This window comes from Capra hircus, chromosome 5 (genome assembly GCF_001704415.2).
Source record: "Capra hircus breed San Clemente chromosome 5, ASM170441v1, whole genome shotgun sequence".
NCBI lineage: Eukaryota > Metazoa > Chordata > Mammalia > Artiodactyla > Bovidae > Capra > Capra hircus.
Genome location: NC_030812.1, coordinates 42092682 through 42114945, shown reverse-complemented (window position 1 = coordinate 42114945; position 22264 = coordinate 42092682). Strand labels below are relative to the sequence as shown.

General features: G+C 40.7%; 1 protein-coding gene across 1 annotated transcript in view; it reads right to left on the bottom strand.

Moving 5' to 3' along the window:
- Nucleotides 1–16211, bottom strand: part of PTPRR (protein tyrosine phosphatase, receptor type R) — a 279908-nt gene extending 263697 nt beyond the window's left edge. Inside the window, exon 1 of the mRNA XM_005680173.2 lies at nt 15907–16211. Coding sequence (XP_005680230.2) covers nt 15907–15976 — 70 coding nt within the window. The 5' untranslated portion in view covers nt 15977–16211. The remainder of the gene's footprint in view (nt 1–15906) is intronic.

Here is a 22264-nt window from a genome sequence, read left to right as displayed (position 1 = left end):
GTCGCAAAGAGTCGGACACGACTGAGCGACTTCACCATATTCACTATAACCTCTCTGAGCCTCAGTTTTCTCATCAGAAAATGAAGGTGGTTCTTGTATTACAGGTCTACAACCAGATTAGAAATGTACTTTACAAGAGAGCACAGTATATTCTTTAAGTTCAGTTCAGTTCAGTCGCTCAGTTGTGTTCGACTCTTTGCGACCCCGTGAATCGCAGGCATGCCAAGCCTCCTTGTCTATCACCAACTCCCGGAGTTCACTCAGACTCGCGTTCATTGAGTCAGTGATGCCATCCAGCCATCTCATCCTCTGTCATCCCCTTCTTCTCCTGCCCCCAATTCTTCCCAGCATCAAAGTCTTTTCCAATGAGTCAACTCTTCGCATGAGATGGCCAAAGTACTGGAGTTTCAGCTTTAGCATCATTCATTCTAAAGAAATCCCAGGGTTGATCTCCTTCAGAATGGACTGGTTGGATCTCCTTGCAGTCCAAGGGACTCTCAAGAGTCTTCTCCAACATCACAGTTCAAAAGCATCAATTCTTCAGTGCTCAGCCTTCTTCACAGTCCAACTCTCACATCCATACATGACTACTGGAAAAACCATAGCCTTGACTAGACGGACCTTAGTCGGCAAAGTAATGTCTCTGCTTTAAAGTGAGCCTCAATTCAGTTAGATTTCCCATGGTGCTGATTTTTCTCTATAAGGAGGATTTTCAGAAGTGCTATCCTTGGATGGAAGGAGTCTAACATTAAAACAATGGCAACCCACTCCAGTATTCTTGCCTGGAGAATTCCATGGATGGAGGAGCCTGGTGGGCTACAGTCCACGGGGTCACAAAGAGTCAGACACGACTGAGCGACTTCACTTCACTTCACTTCACTTCCAGTTGTTCTGTAATACTACTTACTACTGTTAATGCTAACCCATGAAGTCACCACGGCACTAATCTCCAGTTAGAAGCACCCACAGTACCAACACTGAATCTTCCTGGTGAACAAATACAGCCTTCCCAAGATGCGGCAACTGAGGTGTATTAGGATAACCTTCCAGGTATAACAGACACTCACTCGTACTAATCTTATCAGCAAGGTACACTAGTGTTTTGAAAATTCCATTATGGCTCTGTCTATATATATATAAAGCTAATTTTGCAAAATTCAGTTTGTGTCTTATTATGTTCTTACAACATGTGTTATATTATGTATGCATATATTTATATGTGCACACACTTGTTTTGTATCCTGATACCAAATAATCAATTTGATAAAAAAAAAGTTCATCTTCAGACCAGTAAATGAATCATAAAAAGTAAAATAATGCGTGCGTGCGTCCTTAGTTACTTAGTCGTGTCTGACTCTTTGCAGCCCCACGGAAGAGCCCTCCACACTCCTCTGTCCATTGGATTTCCTAGGCAAGAATATTAGAGTGAATTGCCATTTCCTTTTGCAGGCAATTTTCCTGATTCAGGGATGGAGACTCGTGCATACCGAGTCTCCTGCATTGCAGGCAGATTCTTTACCCACTGAGCCATTGTTTCTAAAAGAGAACAATTATAAAAATTTTAATTGAATTATATACATAAAAATTTTAAGCAATCATGGGCCCTCCCATAATTACCACGATTTACCAAAAGGCCCTCCCTTTTGGTAAAGGAGCTTGTTACCAAAAGAACACTCCCTTCCAGAAATGTTTTTTCCTAAAATCTAGTCTATGCCCTAGTCTTTAAGATATAAAAACATAATTCCATGAGGAAACTCTATGTCTTCTCCTAACATCATTTAAATGCTTCAAGTGTTTGACCAGTGATATGTCTAGTATATCAATAATAAAAATTTAAAAAAAAACACCACAGTAACTAGTCTTATTTTTATAGAACTGCTTCTATTTTTCTCTATGTAGGAAAGGGCCTGAATCTTACCACAATAAGGAAAGATTCTTATTAAGGCATCTTGTCAACTTTTCCTGCATGTTCTTTGAGATAAACACTCCTTCATATTTCCTCAAATATCCTGTTAGAACTAACATGGTTCCTACTCCCACTTAGAGCCCACTGTAACTACTCTGGGAGTCCCTCCATTCTTCCTATTTAACTCTTTCATCCAAAGTTGAGCTGCACGACAGAAAACTCTATCTGGAAGCCACAGAAATGGACAGTCATTTCAGCAAATATCCACTGTGTGCCACGTGCCGGTGGTAAAATTATAATGAAAGGATTTCATGTTTCCTGGGTTTTGCCAAGCTTTAGTAGTCATATGTTTCATCTGATAAATCAGTATCACAGAGTGAAATTTAATACAATTCGGGCAGCACCCTTGGGGCAGTGTGACTAGACAGAAGTCATAAAGAAATGAGATTAAGACCATGGCCTCAGACTCTGGGTGGAGGAAGTGAGATTTATATTGGCTCAACAGAAGCAGACAGATGCTCCCCATTTCCTGAAGAACTGAGTTGAAAGATGCTTGGAGGAGAGGTTGACAAGAGTGAAAGCTACTATCTCTTCAACTCTACACAGCAGTTAAGAGAAGATCTTCATCAAGATACGCCCTCTTGGGAAATGCAGAAGTGGGGAAAAATGATCATACAGCTAGAAAGCTAAGTAACACTAGCCTCTGCAGAAATCATAGAAATTGAGTTCCATATGCATTTATAGAGTGATAAAGCTCTAAATACACTTGTAAAATGTAATTTTTATGCCTCATTGTTATGCAAGCATTTAAAATATTGGTAGTATTTATAAATATAGAGATTATAAACTATTATCATCTTTTTTATAGCAGAATTCTCCAAATGACTTGAAAGCTGTACTTCAATTGCAAGGAAAAGAAAAATATCTGTTTTAAGAATAATTCTCATAGTAGATTAGGAATTATATTTAAAAATAGCAAAATGAATATTAGAACAGATAAAAAATTACAATATTTTCATAGTAATGACACTGTGCTGTGCTGTGCTCAGTCGCTCAGTCGTGTCCAACTCTTTATGACCCCGTTGACTATAGCCCACCAGGCTTCGCTGTCCATGGGATTCTCCAGGCAAGAATAACTGGAGGGGCTTGCCATGCCCTCCTTCAGGAGATCTTCCTGATTCAGGAATCAAACCTATGTCTCTTAAGTCTCCTGCATCGGCAGGCAGGTTCTTTACCACTAGCTATACCTGGGAAGCCCCAGTAATGATACTACAGAGGGTAAGAAAGGAGGTCCATGGTGGCCACTTGAAGAAATCTTGTCCTGGTCTCCTCTGCCTGTATTTAGGGATTTGAGGAGCACAGGGCACTTGGTAGGTCCTTCAGGTCAACACCTCTACTCCATCCTGTCCTGGTCCCTTCATCCATCACTTGAAATTAACACCACTGGTCAAAGGTACTGCTTTCTCAGCAGACACTGCTTTTTTTTTTTTTTTTTTTTCACTGTTCTTTGAAAAAAATGAACATTTGCTAGGGAAAGACCATACAGTTAACAGCTATTTTTATCAGGAGTAGATCACTGCATCACATCTTTCCTAAAATAGCGTTAGCGGAGGAGAGACCCCTCTTGAAATGGGAAGTAAGAAGAACACACTTTCATTGGGGTGGAGAGGAAGGAGAAGGCAAGAGGTTGAGATTCAGCCTGAGCACAGAGCTCCAGAGAGTGAGCTTCAAGATGTCAAGGGCAGGGTCGGGGGAAGGGAAGGGGCTGCCAGCAGCGGGGGCTGATGCCTTAGGCTGAAGTATGGGAGACCCAAAGCACTTTTGCTTCAGGCTCAGGGCAGGACTGGTTTGGAGGCACAGACTCTGTACCCATGGTGAATTTATGGTCAACTCAGCAGAACTTAACGCTAGGGGAGGTAGGTTGCTTGATCCACAGAATGCATATATGGCAACTCTGATTTCATGAAGCCCACTCCCTCCCCTCCCACATACACACCTCAAAGGTATATGGGCAAGGCTCTCACAGTGGAGTATGCAAATCATGCAATTCACAGAGTTTGCAAGGTGTCCGTGGACATGCAGAAGGTTCAACATTAGAAGTGGGATATTTTGGCTCCTGTTGGATGGTGCGAATTCAGGTAGTTTGTAGAGTGAGACAGCAGGAGGGGTGATACTACAAATTCTACCCCAAACTTAAGACTGAAGGTCTTTACCAGAGGTTGCCCATAATTGCAGCACCTCTGGTGGCTATGGAGTTATTTTTCTCTTATGTTCTCCAGTTTGGAAAACAGCATTCATTGCTTCCATCACTAGCTTACTAGTTATGAGCAATTTTTAATTCATAAGGCAAAAGTTTACTAGTATTTTCTTTTTAATGGAGGTACAAAAATTAGATTTTCATGGCAGGGACTCTTCACAAAAGAAGGCTTCAGAGTGAATTTCTTTTTAATGGGCGATAGTCAAGAAGGCAATGGCAACCCACTCCAGTACTCTTGCCTGGCAAATCCCATGGATGGAGGAGCCTGGTAGGCTGCAGTCCATGGGGTCGCTAAGAGTCGGACACGACTAAGCGACTTCACTTTCACTTTTCACTTTCATGCATTGGAGAAGGAAATGGCAACCCACTCCAGTGTTCTTGCCTGGAGAATCCCAGGGACGGGGGAGCCTGGTGTGCTGCCGTCTATGGGGTCGCACAGAGTCAGACATGACTGAAGCGACTTAGCAGCAGCAGCAGCAATGTGCACACTTTTTCCTTTTCAAGTATGGAATCTGAAATATTGGACCAATGAAAGTTTTCACATGCTAATATGATAATTCTCACAACTACTGCCATTGAATATATGCAGTGTTCCAGCCCCATGATGTGGGCCTTAAGAATTAGCTCCTTAAATCCTTAAACCACCCTATGAGGTAGTTACCATGGTATTAGCCTTTTATTCTGATAAGAAAAGGGAAGCACAGGGAATTTAAACAGTAAATAGCAGAGATGGGATTCAAGCCCAGGAAGTCAGATTCTACAGCTTAATTTTTCTATTTTTACTCTGCTACATGATTAGAGTATATTTTTGTTGTTTCTGTAGTACAAGCATACCATTTCAAACAAACTTTCTATCCTAAAGGGTGAGATGATTATACTATTGAAAGCATTAGGGATAGAGATTAGTATGTCATGAGGATTAAATAGACCTAGTGTCTCAGACAGTAGAGAATCTGCCTGCAATTCAGGAGACCTGGTTTCAACAGAAGGGAATGGCTACCCACTCCAGTATTCTTGCCTGGAGAATTCCACAGGCAAAGGAGCCTGCTGGGCTGTAGTCCATGAGGCCACACAGAGTCGGATATGACTGAGCAACTAACTTTCACACTTAGCACATCACAGGAATTTAGGAAATAGTCATTTGTATTTTCCTTCTTTTCTTATAATGAAATCTATTTGTCTCTTCCCTATAAATCCAATGTTTATCTAGAGAGGAGACCCTTCTGTTATATTTTCATAGCTTCAGTTAATGTTCAGATTTAGGAATAACAAACAACCTGATAAATGTTATAATCCAAGCTCTCTAAGAATCAGCCACTCCCATTTTGAGGAAATAAGTCACTCAGAAAAGACCAGTGGACACCTGGGGGGAATCTTGATGCTCTGGAGATACAGAGGGACCCAGGAATGCCAAGAGCCCTGCCCAACTGTACCAGACCTGTGAGAACCTGTGAGAATTCTCCTAGGGAGCTTCTTAACTGCCATGGAGTATTCAGAGGCACTGAAACAGCCAACCCACCACGAACATAACTTTGCATATTGGAGGTTAGCACCATGAAAAAATTTCCATAGTTGAATTCTGATTTTTCTGATGGGTTGCAGCTCTCCCAGGGAGCCAGACTGGAGCTATACATGGTAGGCCACCTGAGATAAAATCAGCAGGATAGAATCCTTAGATCAAGTGGGGCTGGGTAGCAAGGTCTGGGTGTTAGGGAGTGATGAGTCGTCCCTTGAACAGGCGAAGGCTGTGCTTGACAATCCCCAATAAAATGTCTCCCCGTCTCCATTTCCCTCCTTGCTTTCCCTTTAACTTCTCCCGTGCCCACAGAACCATGGGCAGCCTTCCATGTGGACCTGGAGCCCAGTGATCTAGAAGTTCCATAGGCTACAGATAGCAAGCAGGAGAGTGTCAGTCAGTCAGTAGAGGAGAAGTCTTACGAGAGCAGCAGTCCTGAAAGAGGTTCTTAGAGCTATGAGTTGCAGCCTTGGTCACACGTCTGAACTTCTCACTCTGCATCTGTGCCAGTGAGACTAGTTAGGGAGGCAGCTCCGAGGATAAGTCTGGGCTATCTGCTAAGCAACACAGTGAAATAAGAACTAGATATGTCAGACCTGTGGTGTTTAGGAAAAGGTGAAAAGGTGATCTATTTTCAATTACCATGAGGTAAGCCTAAGAAAAATTTGCATTTTACTAATATATTCACTTAAATAAGGATTTGCTGAAGACATGATAGATAGATAATACATTTAGATGCTTATAGGTAAGGCATTAGGAGAGAGACTTAGGGGAGAGGTGAATTTGGAGGAGGAGAAGTATGTTAAACTATTTTATTGAGGGGTTTGGTGTGGGGTGTTGAAGAGGGACTAGGAAAATGAGATCTGACATCCTGGGCCTGGCCAGGCTCTCTTCAGCCTCTCAGTGGCCAGAAGAAACAGGTGGATGCTTTGAAGCTTCAAAATCCATCACAGACCTGCTTAGTAAGGCTCAGACCAAAGAGAGAGGAATTATGCAGACAAGATCCAACTGAAAAAGAGATTGGAATCCAGAATCTCTCTTGCACATGTATACTTCTCTAGCATTGGCTCAAATACAAAAAGAATGAGAAATTGCTCCAAGATACTGGTTGATCATTTAGCATCTGACCTCTCCCAGCCCTAGTCAAATAACACCTAACACTTACATGGCACTTACTAAGACAGTACAGTCTATTTTACATTACATTATCCTATTTAACACACAATAACAACTCTATAATACATGGTCTCCGTTTTTAAAAGAAGAAATTGAGATGTGGAAAGATCCAGCAATTTACTCCAAGTTATAGAGAGACAGTAGGGATTCCCTCATAGCTCAGTTGGTAGAGAATTGGCCTATAATGCAGGAAACCCAGGTTCAAATCCTGGGTCAGGAAGATCCTCCCTGGAGAAGGAAATGACAATCCACTTCAGTATTTTTGCCTGGGAAATCTCATGGACAGAGCCTTGGGAACTGCAGTTCATGAAGTTGCAAGAGTCGGACACAACTTAGGGACTCAGCCACCAGAGAGACAGTAAGTGACCATGCCTGGATTTGAAACTGATCACCATATACACGCTCTTATCTGCTACAGTACTCCGCTAAGCATTATCTAAAAATACGGCATTTTCTCCTTTGTCTCAATTTTCGCCTAACTTTTCTGCTTAAGCTATTTCATTTTCTTCCAGGGAGAATAAAAATACTGTCTTGAATCAACAAGAGACCAAGAAAGTGAATTACTTTAAAATCACAATCTATAAATATAAATTTATAGATTGATGGCCTTGTGGACTAACTCATCATGATATAATATTTGGCATAGTTTGTATTGAGCCTCTTCCCCAGGTAAGTGAAAGTATCCCAGTACTGGGAGCTGACTTTGTGTAGTTATGTGCATCGCCTCATTTCCCCTCCAGTCTCCGTCAGGAATTGAATCAGTACTGTAGTGAAATAGCAGAAGAGTTTTACTCTGTACATGTTGCTGCATAGGCCAGTAAATCACTGTGAGATACTCTTACTCTGTGCTCATTCACTGCTCTTTTTCAAAGAAACAGTAGTTTAGGCTGTCTTAAGCTCTTCTGCACATTTAAGTCAGTAAATGGACATTGCTTCACGTCCGAACTAAGACAGAAAATAGTTCAAGCTCCTACTGAACTTAGCATCTACTTTAGTGTAATTAGACATATTGATCAGGTAAACAGTTTTGTTTTGTTGTTGGTCCCTGTGGTTGAAATTTTCATGGATGTCAACATCTTAATAAAATCAAATCAAATAAGGTTTGATTATGAGAAAAGTCTAGATTGTCATTATAAGTAGAAAATTATCTAAATGGAAAGTGCTACTATTCACAACATAAATTTGCTAATTGTCATTCTGTGGCAAATATCTCAGTAGTAGACACTTACAGCTACATTGTTTGGTGAGCAGGAATTAGGAAACCTGATCTTAAAATAATATTTTACCATTAAAATGTTTCAAGCTATTAAAATCCTTCGTGTTGAGAAATATCAAAGCTACTCTAAGTGTGTCAGCATTTGTAAGTGCTTTGAAGATGAAGAATGCATTTATGGCCAAGTAGGATCTTTAGAGGGAAAAATGGCTTTCTCTACCTTTTGAACTAGACTTTACAAACAGCTTTTAAGAGATTTAACAATATATTTACCATGAAACATAACATCCATGTTATCACTAATAATAATGGCAATAAATGAGTTTTTGATGTGACCCCATCATCTCAAAAGAAGTGACATTTTTATTATTCATCAACCACTCTCCATTCTTCAAGTAAAAGCACAGCTCCCATAAAGGTTTAATAAAGACTTTATCTATACATAAAAAAGAGAAAAATTGTATAAAACCATCCAATACTCAGAAATTTTCTGTGATGGTTTGGATTTTGGTAGGGGGAGCAAAGGAAGGTTAGATTATTTTTTATTTCTGCTTATTGAACCTACTGCCTCAAACTCCCACCTGATTTTAAATGTGTAGGTGGCTCATGTTTGTTATTTCAGATAGCTGATCAGTAATCAGAATTAATTAGGGGTTCTGGGTCCATTCTTTAATGCACAGCTATCATGTTATATATCTTGTCTAATTCTTTTCTCTCTTTAAAATGAACACATTCATCTCACTCCCATCCTAAAGTAGTACTAGAAAATCATATAGGAATGTCTATCCATCTAGGAGGAGTTCAGCACACAACACCACTAGAATAAGCCTCATGCTCACAGAACACAAACTTATCTTAAACAGAATATGTTTAAATGAAAGCTATTCTGTCCCATTTCCACTGCTTTGTAACCAGTAAACATACATTTGATTGAAAGGGCAGCAGTAAAGTCAATTCTACTCTTTATGATCATGAAAGTGAGATATAATCTCTTTGTAAATATAAATTAATCAAAATTTATTTTGCCAAATACATCCTGAATATATTTTTTGGGTGCAACATTTATTGATGGTATACTGGATAACAAGCACAGTTCTATTAATATATTATTAGTATACAGAGATAAAAGCTACAATTCTCTTGTTGTCCTCAAAAAAAAAAAAAAAAAAAAAAACAACTCAGGTTAAGAGCATTAATAGTGAAATACACAGGGCCTCAAAGGAAAACCTAGGAAAGCTACTTGGATGAGATGGGGTTTGAGGAAGGGTTCTCAAAGTAGGCAATGCTCAACTATGATTTAAAGTTGGAGAAAAATTATCTAGAAAATGAAGCGAATATGTGAAAAGGATGAGAATATGGCAAACCAGTGAAATTTGCTTTTAGTATGATAACAGTGGGCAAAGCAGAACATGATGATAGGAAATAAGGATGGAGTTGGGAAATACCTGATAGTAAAAGACTTCCCCATGCTAATGAGTCTGAGTTTACCCTAAGAGAAAAGGAAATGGCTGTATTAGAGAATACAAAGTGAGAATATGATCGAGTATGCTTTTTCCCAGTTGTACCAGGCTTGGGTAACTGTGGGGGACTCTCATGTTATTCACAATGATAGAATATATAGAAATCAAAGAAGTTGCTATGGGAAGTGCTGAGCATTAACAGCCAGATTGCTGATACTTGTGGGATCTCCAATGACTCCTAGAAAATTGTAGTGATAGGACTGGAGAACAGGAGAAATATCTGAGATAGAAATATAGATTTCAACTTTGCTATGTAGGCCTGGATATAAACATCCACAGAGAAAGTATACAGTGATAAGAGAAAAAAAGACCTAGGACACATAAATTCTACAGAGCACTAACCTATTAAAGAATGCTCAGAGAAAGACCTAAAAGTGCAACTGAGAAATGACTAGTTAGATAAGAGAGAAGCTATTGAGGAAACCAGTAGCCACTGGTTTTATCCATGAGAATCAGTGAGAAGAATTTTCAAAGTTAGATTCAATCTAATCTCAATATTCATTGATAAGGAAAAGAAAATTACCACCTTAACTATATGGAACCATAATTAGAGTTGGGGAATTTGCTGTATGACTCAGGGAACTCAAACTGGGGCTCTGTAACAACCTAGAGGGGTGGGATAGGGAAGATGGGAAGGAGGGAGGGGACGTATGTTTATCTATGATTTACTCATGTTGATGTTTGGCTGAAACCAACACAATCCTGTAAAACAATCACCCTTCAATCAAAAAATAAATAAATTTAAAATTAAGAAAAAAAGATTAGAGTTGGTAGAAAAGCAGATGAGAAACAGAGAAGAAGTCTGAATGATAGATAATACAGTCATCATTATCCGGGTTGTGGATAATACAATCCACAATTTTACAACGTGCTAGTCAGTGTGTCATTTCCAATAGAATAAGCAGTCTCCATGGTTCTAGGAATGTGCGGTCTCAAATATACATACATCTATCTTCTTAAGTGCTAAAGATGCAGACATTATCATAGCCATTCCCATAGGTATAAAGCACTTTACAAAGAATTAAAAATATAGCCAATCAACAAGGCATTTGGGCTCTTACAGCATCTGGCAATCAGTTGGAAGGACTTTGCCACTGAGTTCATCGATAGTTAAAGCCCATCCCCAGTTGCTCTTCATTTCCCAAAGTAGCAAAGTCTGCTTGAGATTGTATGTCCCCTGGGTATGTGAGACTTCTGGGGAGCAACTTAATTTTTGGGTAAACGAGCTCTGCTGAAATCCATTCTGGAAGTGGCTAAGTTAACTAGGTGCCTTGCATGAGGGCCAAGAAGAAATTAAATGCAAAAAGAGGAGACTAGAAATATTACTGTGTTGTTTTTATTTACTCAATGTATTTGTCTAATCTTTAGTAGCTTTTATGCCAGGCACTGCTTCTCTCCCAGTGCTAGGATGGGCAGGATCTGCTATAGAAATAGCAGTAAACAAAATAGACAAATAGCTGATAGCACTTATGAAAAGTGAAAGTGAAAGTCACTCAGTTGTGTCCACTCTTTGTGACCCCATGGACTATAGAGTCCATGGAATTCTCCAGGCCAGAATACTGGAGTGGGTAGCCTTTCCCTTCTCCAGGGGGCCTTCCCAACCCAGGGATCAAACCCAGGTCTCCCGCATTGCAGGCAGATTCTTCACCAGCTGAATCACAAGATAAACCCAGGAATACTAGAGTGGGTAGCCTATCCATTCTCCAGTGGACCTTCCTGACCCAGGAATTGAACCTGAGTCTCCTGCATTGCAGGCAGATTCGTTACCAACTGAGCTATCAGGGGTTATATGCGAATCTAAAATAGGACACAAATGAACATATCTAGGAAACAGAAACAGACATAGAGAACAAATCTGTGGTTGCCAAGGGGGAGAGAATTGAGAGCTTGGAATTAGCAGATGCAAACTAGTATGTATAGAATGGAGAAACAACAAGGTCCTACTATATAGCACAGGGAACTCTAACTATATATATTGACTATCCTGTGATAAACCAGAATGGAAAAGAATATGAAAAAGAGTATCTGTATGAGTTACTGAGTAACTCTGCTATACAGCAGAAATTAACACACCATTGTAAATCACCTATATTTCAATAAAATTAATAATAAAAATAAATCAAGGAAGGGTATTGGAAGATTTGAGGGGTGATGAAATATTAATTAGGATAGTCAATGAGGGCTTCACTGAGAAAGTAATCTTTGAACAAAGACTGAAAATTGAGGGATTGAGCCATGGAAATATGGAGAAAGGATAGTTCAGGCAAAGAAATAAAACTTTTTGGGAGGATGGGCAAGCACTTGGTGTCTTCTTGGAATAGGGAGCAGACCACTGTAGCTGGAGAGAGACAAAAAAGAGGAAAGCAGAGAGATATCAGAGAGGTAATATGGGAGAGAATAGAGCAGACCCCTGGCCAGTGTTAAGAACTATGTTGAGTGAAAAACTGATTCTGGAACTCTAAGGGACTCTTCATTGAGAAAAGATATCTTAATATATCATTTTCCTATCTGTCTACCCTTTATTTTTAAAAAATATTTTATTTATTTATTTTGGCTGCATTGGGTCTTAGCTGCAGTACAGGGGCTCTAGAGCACACAGGCTTCAGTAATCGCAGTGCATGGCTTAGTTGCTTCATGGCATGTGGAATCTCAGCTCCCCAACCAGGGATTGAACCCATGTTCACTGTATTGCAAGGCAGATTCTTAACCACTGGACCACCAGGGAAGTTCCTACCCTTTCTTTTGAGTATGGGGTTTCTGCCATGACTTCCCTGATCCTCTTAGTTCCATCACAGGAACTCTTGCTTCTCAAAGACTAGAAGACTAGGCACTTCTCTGAGAATGAAAAAGCATCATCAGAATATACATTGAAAGTAGTCTCTGTGTCATTCAGAAAAGCAGGTAGTAAGAACCATACAGAAATTTGAAAGAACCATTTCCAGAGCTCGAAGAGAGAGTAATGCATTGAAATCAACTTGTGTTTTTTTAGCAAGACATTCACTAGGAAAAAGAAAGCTTTTCCATGAGCATCTTCAAGATATCCCAAGACATTTACTCCTTTGTAACTAAAATATTATCAATAAATATAATCTCCCATAGTTCTTTGGGCAAAGAAAGAGAAGAAACACTGAAGGAAATAAGCTGCCTGTGGCTCTTCCACGTAATTATTTTACCATCCGAATCATTGAGTACCTTGTAGTTGCCTTCCTCGATATTCCTAAAGTGGTCTTTTCTAGTGAAGTTGATACGTTATGTTGCTTCACAGAGGTGTAAGGAATGAGGACAATTAGGGAAAAAGAATCTGGCACCACTATCTCAGCGGTAGCCTCCCAAAGAGTGTAGGATTTTACATAGAGTGCAATCACAGGCCTGGAAACATGGGGTTTTTACCCTGACTATACTGTTAACTGGCACTTTAAAGTAATAATATCTACTAGTTACTGAATCATAGTTTTCTCACCTGTATAGTAAGCAGCTGGGTGAATAATAACTATCACTTTTTCTGTTAAGAAGGTCTACAAAAATCAGCTGCCATGGATAGAGTTGAGTCCAGGTTCTCTGATAAACTCCATGCTCAGGAATTCATTACAGTTATCTTCTCTAGAGATGTTAATTACACAGCATTGTACCCCTCTTCCTCTTTTTGCTCCCATAGACATTGCAAACAGATCGCAATACTTTTCCCTTTTAAGTCATCAAAACTCAGGGTTGGTCAGAAGTTTGTTTTTTTTTTTTTTTTTTTTGCATAGTGACTCAGGCGATCATGACCAAACAGTTGGAGAGGGTACTCAAGGTGAAAACAGTTTGCTACTTTACCATTAGGAGAATGACTATGGAAGTTAACAGTTTTTAGTATAGCTACGAAGAGCACTCACATCCTGGCAGCCAATTTCTCGAATCCTGAAAGAGGTCTAACCTATCATTAGTTCTGCCAGCTTACCCTGGGCACAACCAAACAGATCAATTAGCTTTTCAGCCAAAGAGGCTTGGCTACACAGAATTCATTCTCCTTCTTTATAAAGCCCACTTTCCCCCTGAGAGGAGAGCTTTCTGTAAGAGAAGCCAAATGAGACATTCAACAAGTAGAGACTATCACTGACTTCTTGATCTTTGTCCTTCCACTCACTCACCTTTTTATTACCCAAATCTACAGGAGCTGAGATCAAGAAAGCTGATTCGTCTCAGTTCTAATGAAAAGTCCTAACAATGTTATTTAGATAACTGTGATGAATTTTAATCTGATGACAGCTTGTGACCCACAAATTGCTGTTTAAATTAAAATGCATTCAAAACGAAACTGGCAAGACAACCACAATATTAAACTTGCAATCTGCTGTGGAAAAAACACCTACCAAAAGCACTACATTAAAAATATGAATGTAATTAATTTCTATATGGCATCTTACAACTGAAATCTGGAGATAGCCTTCAATGCCTTGTGACTAAATTCAATTGATTAATCATCTTCCTTTTTCTTCCCCTCAAATTAAGAAGTCAAAGTAGAGTTGGATTGGTTTGTCTTGGTAATACACCCTTTGGCAGAGCTCCAGGTATAATCTAGGGCTACAGACTTCTAGGTTTCTCTTTTGATGAACAGAAGTCCTCTATTTCCTCATCCCAAATGTTCATCTACAACAAATTTATAAATGTTTTCCACCTGCTTCATTTTAAGGTTATTTATAGCTTTTAAGTTATAATTACTCAAGATACATAAAATGTTATCTTTAGAAATGTTATATATTAGTTTTAAAAATAACAACACTAATATTTTTCATAGATCAGTTCAAATCATTCCTAAATTTGATAGGAACTGAGGATATTTTTGGTAATAGCTATTTGTCTCAGGGCTATAATTAAACAATAATGTAAATAAAATTCAACCCAATGTGTATGTTTTCATCTCATATTTTGACATTAAAGAATTGTATGCAGTAATAAAAGGATTTACTACAACTGTTTGCAAATAATTTAATGACCATGTCATAGCTACATCCCGGTTTTCAAAGTGCTAAAGAACTACTGAAAATTCCACAATATAACATCATAATTATAACAATTAACATGGGTACTTAATTATAGCCTGAATGTTCCTATACATTACTTGTTCAAGAGATTCACAATACATGGCTAGAAATAAGGAAGTACCATCTTTCACTCTCACAATTGCCTACACAGAAAAGGACTCACCCACACTCTTTTTAAAAGATACCCCAAAATTGCAATTTTATATCCATTATCTTTATGCACTACCTCTGGGCTGTAGTATATACTCAATAAAATATTGCTTGGAAAAATGAATGAATACGTGTGATTGGATGACAGGCAAACTCGGGGAAAATATCTGTTCTTTGATTGCTACAGGGATACTGCACGGACAACTGCTGTCGCAGTAGGGCTCCCAAAATCTCTCTACCATATTTTATTTTGGTTCATGTGTGTGTAAAAATGATAAAGGATTCAGTCCAGCAAGTCCCTGTATCAGATCGAGGCTGCATGTATCCAAAAAGCAGGGTCTATAGCGACATTTTATATACAATTCCCCAGGTACTTCCTAAGGTTTGCTTCCAAACGAAACCTGATACTGGTTCTGATATCAACTATATTTATATCCGGGAATCAGTCTCACTGTCATGTCTTTCTATACCTCATCAAACCCGTCCCAGGGACAGTGCCTACCCTGCGGTTGTCAGCTTTGAAACTGTGATTGGTTTTCTGTCTGGTGCCCTCGGAACCTGACCATGATGCTGAAAGAGACGAGAGAGTCCTATTTTAAAGCTTTCGTCCGTCTTATTGGTTTAGAAAATTCGACTGACAAGAGCTGGGGCCAAAGGAGCCTGGAGTGGCATCGTTAATGGGAACCGTGTATTTCGATCTTTGGGGCAGAGATGTGGTCCATCAGGTTACAGCCAATGGATCCCTGTGAGCTCTCGCTAAACCGAGAGACCTTACGGAAGTAGCCGCTGCAGTAGAAAATATTACATACAGTAGGGAGTCTTGTCAGCCTCCTGAAAAACGGGCAGTCAAGTGCGGAGCTTAGAAACAAAATCTGGGAGTCTAGATGGAGGGGAGGGGTGGAGGAAGCAAACCTGTATTCGCATTGAAAATGTTCATACGAGGTCAGGAAAAATCACGGGCTGATTTTAGCTTAAGTTTTCGGCCTCCGTCTTCCAACAGGTGCAGGACTCCCTCGCCCCTACCGTGACAGCACTGTCCTGCTTTGCCTTTCTAAGGGTTTCCTCGCGAAGCCAGCTTTCCCTAGAGTCCTGGAGCATGTGCAGTCTCCCGGCGCATCCACAGCTCTGCCGGGCAACCCCTTACCTGCAGCGTGAAGACTAAGAAGCAGGCACAGCACCGGGAAGCCGACTGCTCTCCGCATAGTGCTTTGCATTGAGTGGCGGAGGAGCAACTCCGCCACGACCCCACTTCAGGCAAAGTGGTGTTGGAAAGAGCCCCCGCCGAGAGTCCTCTGGTCTCCGGGAGGCATTCGCAGGTCCTGGGCTGGGGCTGGCAGAGCGGTGTGTGGCGCGAACAGAAGCAAGCACCAGCTTCTCCACCTTAAGAGAGGAGGGGAGGAAGACGAGTGGGAGGCGGCCGCAAGCGGGGCGGCGCTGGGCGGGGGCCGAGATCGCGGGGAGCCGCTACAGCCCGGCCTTCTGGAAGCTCCGCAGCCGCGGGGGGGCGGCGGGGGGAGGAGGTGGGGGGAGCCAGCCCTGGAGCCCGGGGCCAGAGCTGTACGAGCAGCAGCCCCACCGCGCCGCGGCGACTGAGCATGCCCGGTGCTGGCCCTCGCGCCGCACGCAGAGTTTCAAAGTGGAATTCCACTCCTCCGGGTCTTAGCGGCTGCTGCGAGGGAAGCAGGCTCCACGGCGCGGGGGTGTGGGGGAAGCATGTTGAGACTGTCATCAGGGATCCAGTATCTGTCCAAAACCTGGGAGTGGGACCAGATGAGGGCCCGACTTGAGGAACCAGAGGAGACGGCCTAAAAAAGTGTCAGCCCCCCACCTCACCCTGTCCCTTCCCCAGATCTTGGTTTACACGTGGACATAGCTCATACATGGGAGCTGACGTTCTCTGGGCCTCCGAGTGCCAACCTCTCCAGGCTGCCCATGGGAACAGAGTGCAGGTGTTGCCAGGGGGAGAGGTCATGAGGCAGCCTGCTGAGTATAAGCAGTGAACACGCATCCTGAGGGTGCCTTCTTTCTAACATGATCCCCCTCTCCCGTGTCTTCAGCGGGGTCCCTGTTTTTCAAGCTCAAAGCCTATGACCACCGTAGTGGCCTAACTTAGAGACTAGTAGGGCATATCCATGTAACAGAAGAGAGGAAGACATCTTTTTGTATTTTGGAGATATTATCCTTTGTCTCCACTTTACTAAGGTAAAATGTAATGGAATCACCCCTGTAACTAGGCTCCTCCTGTCCAAGTCTGAGTCCCTAGGAAGGCTGTAGCCGTCTGTCTAATATAGGTGTTGATCCCCCTCATTGGGGACACTGAGTGTGGAAATCCTTCTATTAGCCCAGGGGCTCATTACTCCTGGTCATGAAGTCCCTTGGCCAGATTTCTCTCCCTTAATTAACCCAGGAGCTCTGACTTTTCTACCTCTGTGTCTTGGGATACTGTGGCCCTTCCCGGATTACTCCCACTTGCTTCACTACCACAGTCAAGCTTGCAAAGGTCTAACCTTGATCTCATTTTTCCAGAAAGCCCTGGGCTCACTCCAGATTACAGTATTTCTCTTCCACATGTGAATGTATATACAACCTTTGCTTAGCAACATCACATATTTTTCTTTTATATTCATTCATCTGTGGTTCATATTACAACACAGCTGAGGGGCCTTAAGAACGTCTGCATCTTTGTATCTCTGAAATTGAATAAAGTCATTCTGGGTAAATAAGATGTATGAATAAGTGCTTGTTGAATTGAACTGCATATGTCTTCAATGCTTTCTTTCTCCATCCTCTGTGAACTGGGACAACTAATGGGAAACATGCTACCCACAAGAGTTTCAATTAGAGAGGATGTCACAGGATCTGAGCCTGGGCAGTATCATTTCCTTTATAATTTATTTCATCTCTAGCACTGAGAGACAAGGCCAGGAACTGCACTCCACTAGTTGCAAAAAGGTGAGAATGAAATGTATTTTTGATAACTTGTCAGGACTTCTGTGCTGAAAATCGAGCTCTGTGCAGCTTTACTCTCCCCACTCCACCACTTCCCCACATGGGTGTGTTACATACCATTTCTGTGGCAAAACCATTTCACCCCAAACCTCCCTAGGCTACAACCTCTTTCCTTACTCTGGATTCACTTTTCCCCAGTCTCCTTTCCCATAGCATATATCTGTTTCTAACATATCAGAAGAAGTACTAATGGTATGGAATGGTCTATCATTCAATATCTCTTTCCTTAACCCCACCCCCTTCCCACAACAGAATCCAACCTCTACAATGGCAGTTATCTTTGACAATTGTATTCACTGATGTATGCCAACTGACTCTAACAGTGCCTCACACAAAACAAAGGATCAAAAATAAATTAATTAAACGCAACTAGTTGATAAAAATAGTGACAGTTATCCCAACTCTTTGGAATTCTTACTAGATATTTGAGATAACTTATTTATCTATGTTTAAAAATCAGAGGAGTAACACTTCTCATCTAACATCAGGTCCTAGAATTGCTGAAGGGCTGAGAGTCAGGAGGAGTAATTGCAGCCCGAGCACAATGGGTGTACTTCTATTATTCCTAATAAAAAAAAAATTACCAAACTCCATAGATCTCCAAGAAGAAAATGCACATTCGGCAAGGAAGCAATAGTACTGTAATGCCCCAAACCCCTTGCTTTCCCACAGATAATTTCAACATTTATTTGGGGGATATTTAGAGTTTCAAATAATATAATTCGCTGTGACTTTGCCAACAAGCATTCAGCTAGCTATTTATTTTGCCCACGGGTGGAGGTAGCTGAATTATTAAACTGTGCATGAAAATTCCCTTCACAGCAAAATTTCCAGTTTCTAATTCAAGATATACCACTAGAATAGTTCAGTACAGTAAAAATAACCTCAAGTGAGATGTAATTTTGGTGACTGGACAGTAATTATTAATTCATTTGAAAAAGATAAAGGAGAAAAACTTTCATATTCCTTGGTAAGTTGACCTAATATACTTTCAAGAGATTGATCCCATGACATGTGAAGTCAGAGTGTAATAAGTAAATCAGCCAATCAGTGAAAAGCCAACCCCTTAATTCTTTGAGACAGATTCACTGCTTTCCCTTGACTCGGCGATCTAACACCAGTCAAGGCAATTTGGTGTTTTAGAGAAGAGCCTCTGTTAGTAAACTACACCCAGTTTCAGAAAACTAGCTCCAGTTTAAAGAAGTATGGAAATTACTATGAGAGAGCCAGGCAAATTATTAATAATACTGGATTATAGAACTGTGTCCTAAAGGAAATCATTTACATTTTGAAAGGGAAACAGAAAATTACTCTCATGGGAAATCTTTTCACCAGAAGATGCACCATCTCCGTTTCCTATGAAGTGAGAGTCAGGAAGAATTTATACGGGAAAGAAGCCTTTCAGAACATGCCCTAAAACTGAATATAACCACTATGAACCTCCACATTAACATGTCTATAAATGGATGGAAACCATTCATACTGGCCATCTTTCCCTAGGACACTTAAAAGAAATTGGATCTACTGACTGTAAAAGTTTCTTCTTTAAATTATTTAGATTATGATTATTATTTAAATATGAGCGTTAACCTTGATTAGCGCTTCTGTGTGCCAGGCTGCATTCTAAGCGTATGGATTTCCCACTTAAACTTTACAATATCCCTGCAACGAGGTATTATCATTATCTCAATTTAGAGATGGTAGGGCTTTGCTGGTGGCTCAGTGGTAAAGAACCCACCTTTCAATGCAGGAGATGTGGGTTTGACCCCTGGGTTGGGAAGATCCCCTGGAGTAGAAAATGGCAACCTACTCCAGTATTCTTGCCTGGAAAATTCCATAGACAGAGGAGCCTGATGGTCTACAGTCCATGGGCTTGCAAAGAATCAGACACGACTGAGCACACTTAGACAAACATCAGAGAAGCACCTTGCCCAAACTCAAGTGGTAGGTAACCAACCAAAAGACAAATTGGTAGAGTTAGGATGCACAATCAGATAATTTGTTACCAAACCACTACAATATACTACTTCACATATAATCAGTGTAAATAGTAACAGTTGTAGTTGACTGATTAGAATTAGATCAGGGCCAGAGCAGAAGACACTGATCCTATATCTGGCAGTAAAGCTCTGTAGCGAGAAACACCCATAGGAGATTGTCTACAAATGGATGAGGCAATGCTGTGGCAGTGGACTCTAAGGTCAGCATCTAGTGAACAAAGATAGACAGCACCCATGCTTAGAAGAACCCGTAAGAAGTATGCTTACGGTAAAGTAGAGCAGGAGAGAGATGATCGCTCCTTGAAGGGTGGAAGTCGGGGCAGGGATGTGTAGCGGGCAAGAAACTATTAGTGGAAAGCAATAAATAAGCTGAGTCTCGCTGGATAAATGAGTTCTAACTGTTCAATATGAAGAGAGAGGTTGTGGGATTGTGTGAGCCGGGAAAAGAGGCATGAAATAGTGAAATGAGTGCAAGGAACTTCTGAGTGTGTACAGGAGCAACAAGTGACAGTGACCACGTGTTATTGAGACCTGTAATGTGTTTACCCTGCCCCATGCTTTATAGCCATTTTGTCAGTCACAAAGTTCGTTTCCTTCGCCTGAGAGATATCTATAGATGAGAGGGGGAAAGAAGAGTAGTAATTTATTTATACAAATTGAAGGACTGGAGGTGAATTAAGCTGCATTCAGAGTAGAACGGCTCAGAATCCAAGAGAAGGAAGTAGAAATTTGGGGGCAAAGGTACATTCAGATGAGTGGCTTCACCATTAATTTTTAAAAATAGTTTTCCAACTATGAAAAAGCAGAACAATCTACCCTTCTGTGTAAGCACACAGGGAAGAAAACAGCGAGATAGAAAGGGCACCAGGAGTGAAGACGAAATGACTAAAATTTACAAAATATATTTTTTCACACTCTTACAAGAGCTCTGGGAGATGTTAGTTTCCTTTTTGAGGAAAGAAGGAAACTAAAACTCAGTAAAGCTAGTAATTTGCCCATACATCCAGCTAGTAAGTGATATGGCTGGGATTAAAATTCACGACTGGTGACCCTAGTACTAGGCTTTAACAACTCTGTTGTACTGATTCCCTGATTAACGTAAAGAATTAACTTCAAGACTTAAATGGAAAATGTAGTATTTTCAAGGGGTTTCCGTGGTGGCTCAGATGGTAAAGATGTAATACAGGAGACTGGGGTTTGATCCCTGAGTTGGGAACATCTCAAGAAACAGACTTCATCAAGAGGATTAATGACAATTAAATTTTACAACTTAACAGAGGTCTAGTTTTTTTTTGAGTTTCAGCTATTTCAAGTGTTTGATACACACACACACACACACATACAAATACATAAAGACAGCAATATGTATTCTAAGAAAAAATTAGATAACCAAAATAAGATATATAGTCTTCTATAGCTGTCTTAGTATAATACGGGCTTCCCTTGTGGCTCAGCTGGTAAAGAATCTGCCTGCAATGCATGAGACCTGAGTTTGATCCCTGGGTTGGGAAGATTCCCTTGGAGGAGGGAATGGCTACCCACTCTAGTATAATACAAAAAAAATCATAGTAGAAAGGCTATAAGTACTGATAGATTCTGCTCTTGGTTCATCATTAAAATTTTATTCAAGATGAAGTATAAGCTTTCCTGGGAGCTAGCTAGTAGTCATCTACTCTGGCACTGCAAAGGTCAGATTCAGCCAAGATGTCAGTAATAGATTTGTAAACTGCTGACTCTCTGCATTAGCTCTCTGTCCATCCCAAGACACTAATCAGGATGCACTTACCCCATCCATCATCCTGAGCAGCACACAGATGTGAGAACCCCAGTGTTAGCTTAGACCAGCTACTTGGGGCCAGTCAAATACATTTTTTGCATTGTTTGATCATTCTTTAAGATTTCCTTGAATGAGGCCATTTTGGAACAATTCATTCACCCAAAAGCCCAAGACACTAAGAAGATTCAAAGAATGTAGCTATGGCTTGGTTAAATCATTTAATCTGACTCCATTCCTGTTGATCATTTTGTACCATAACTGTAAGATGATGTGAAAGAATATCTCCCAAACATGGGCCTCCATGCCTTTCTTATTGATCGCTCACTCTTAGAAATGAAAAGCCATGGTTCTCTCTGTCTTATAGTTCCTTATTCCCCTCATTCTTGCAGCTGTATGCCTATAGAAGAGAAGATGGTAATTACCAGTCTAAGATTTAGTGTGGAGAAACATTTTTAGATTAAGATGTTCCTTTGTAAAAAACCTACACCTCCACACATGGAGAGGAGAATTAGAGGAAAGCTTAGTAAAACTGACTGTAATATGACCATTCGTGTCCTCAAATAATTAAGCAGTCAGTCACCTGTCCATGGCCATGATTTTGACTTATACAACAGAATCCAAATGTGCCAGGACAACACTAGCATCATTGCTCAGAGAATATACTAGGAAACAGTATTTGAAGTCAAGTTACAATGGGATAGGCTACATTGCATTCA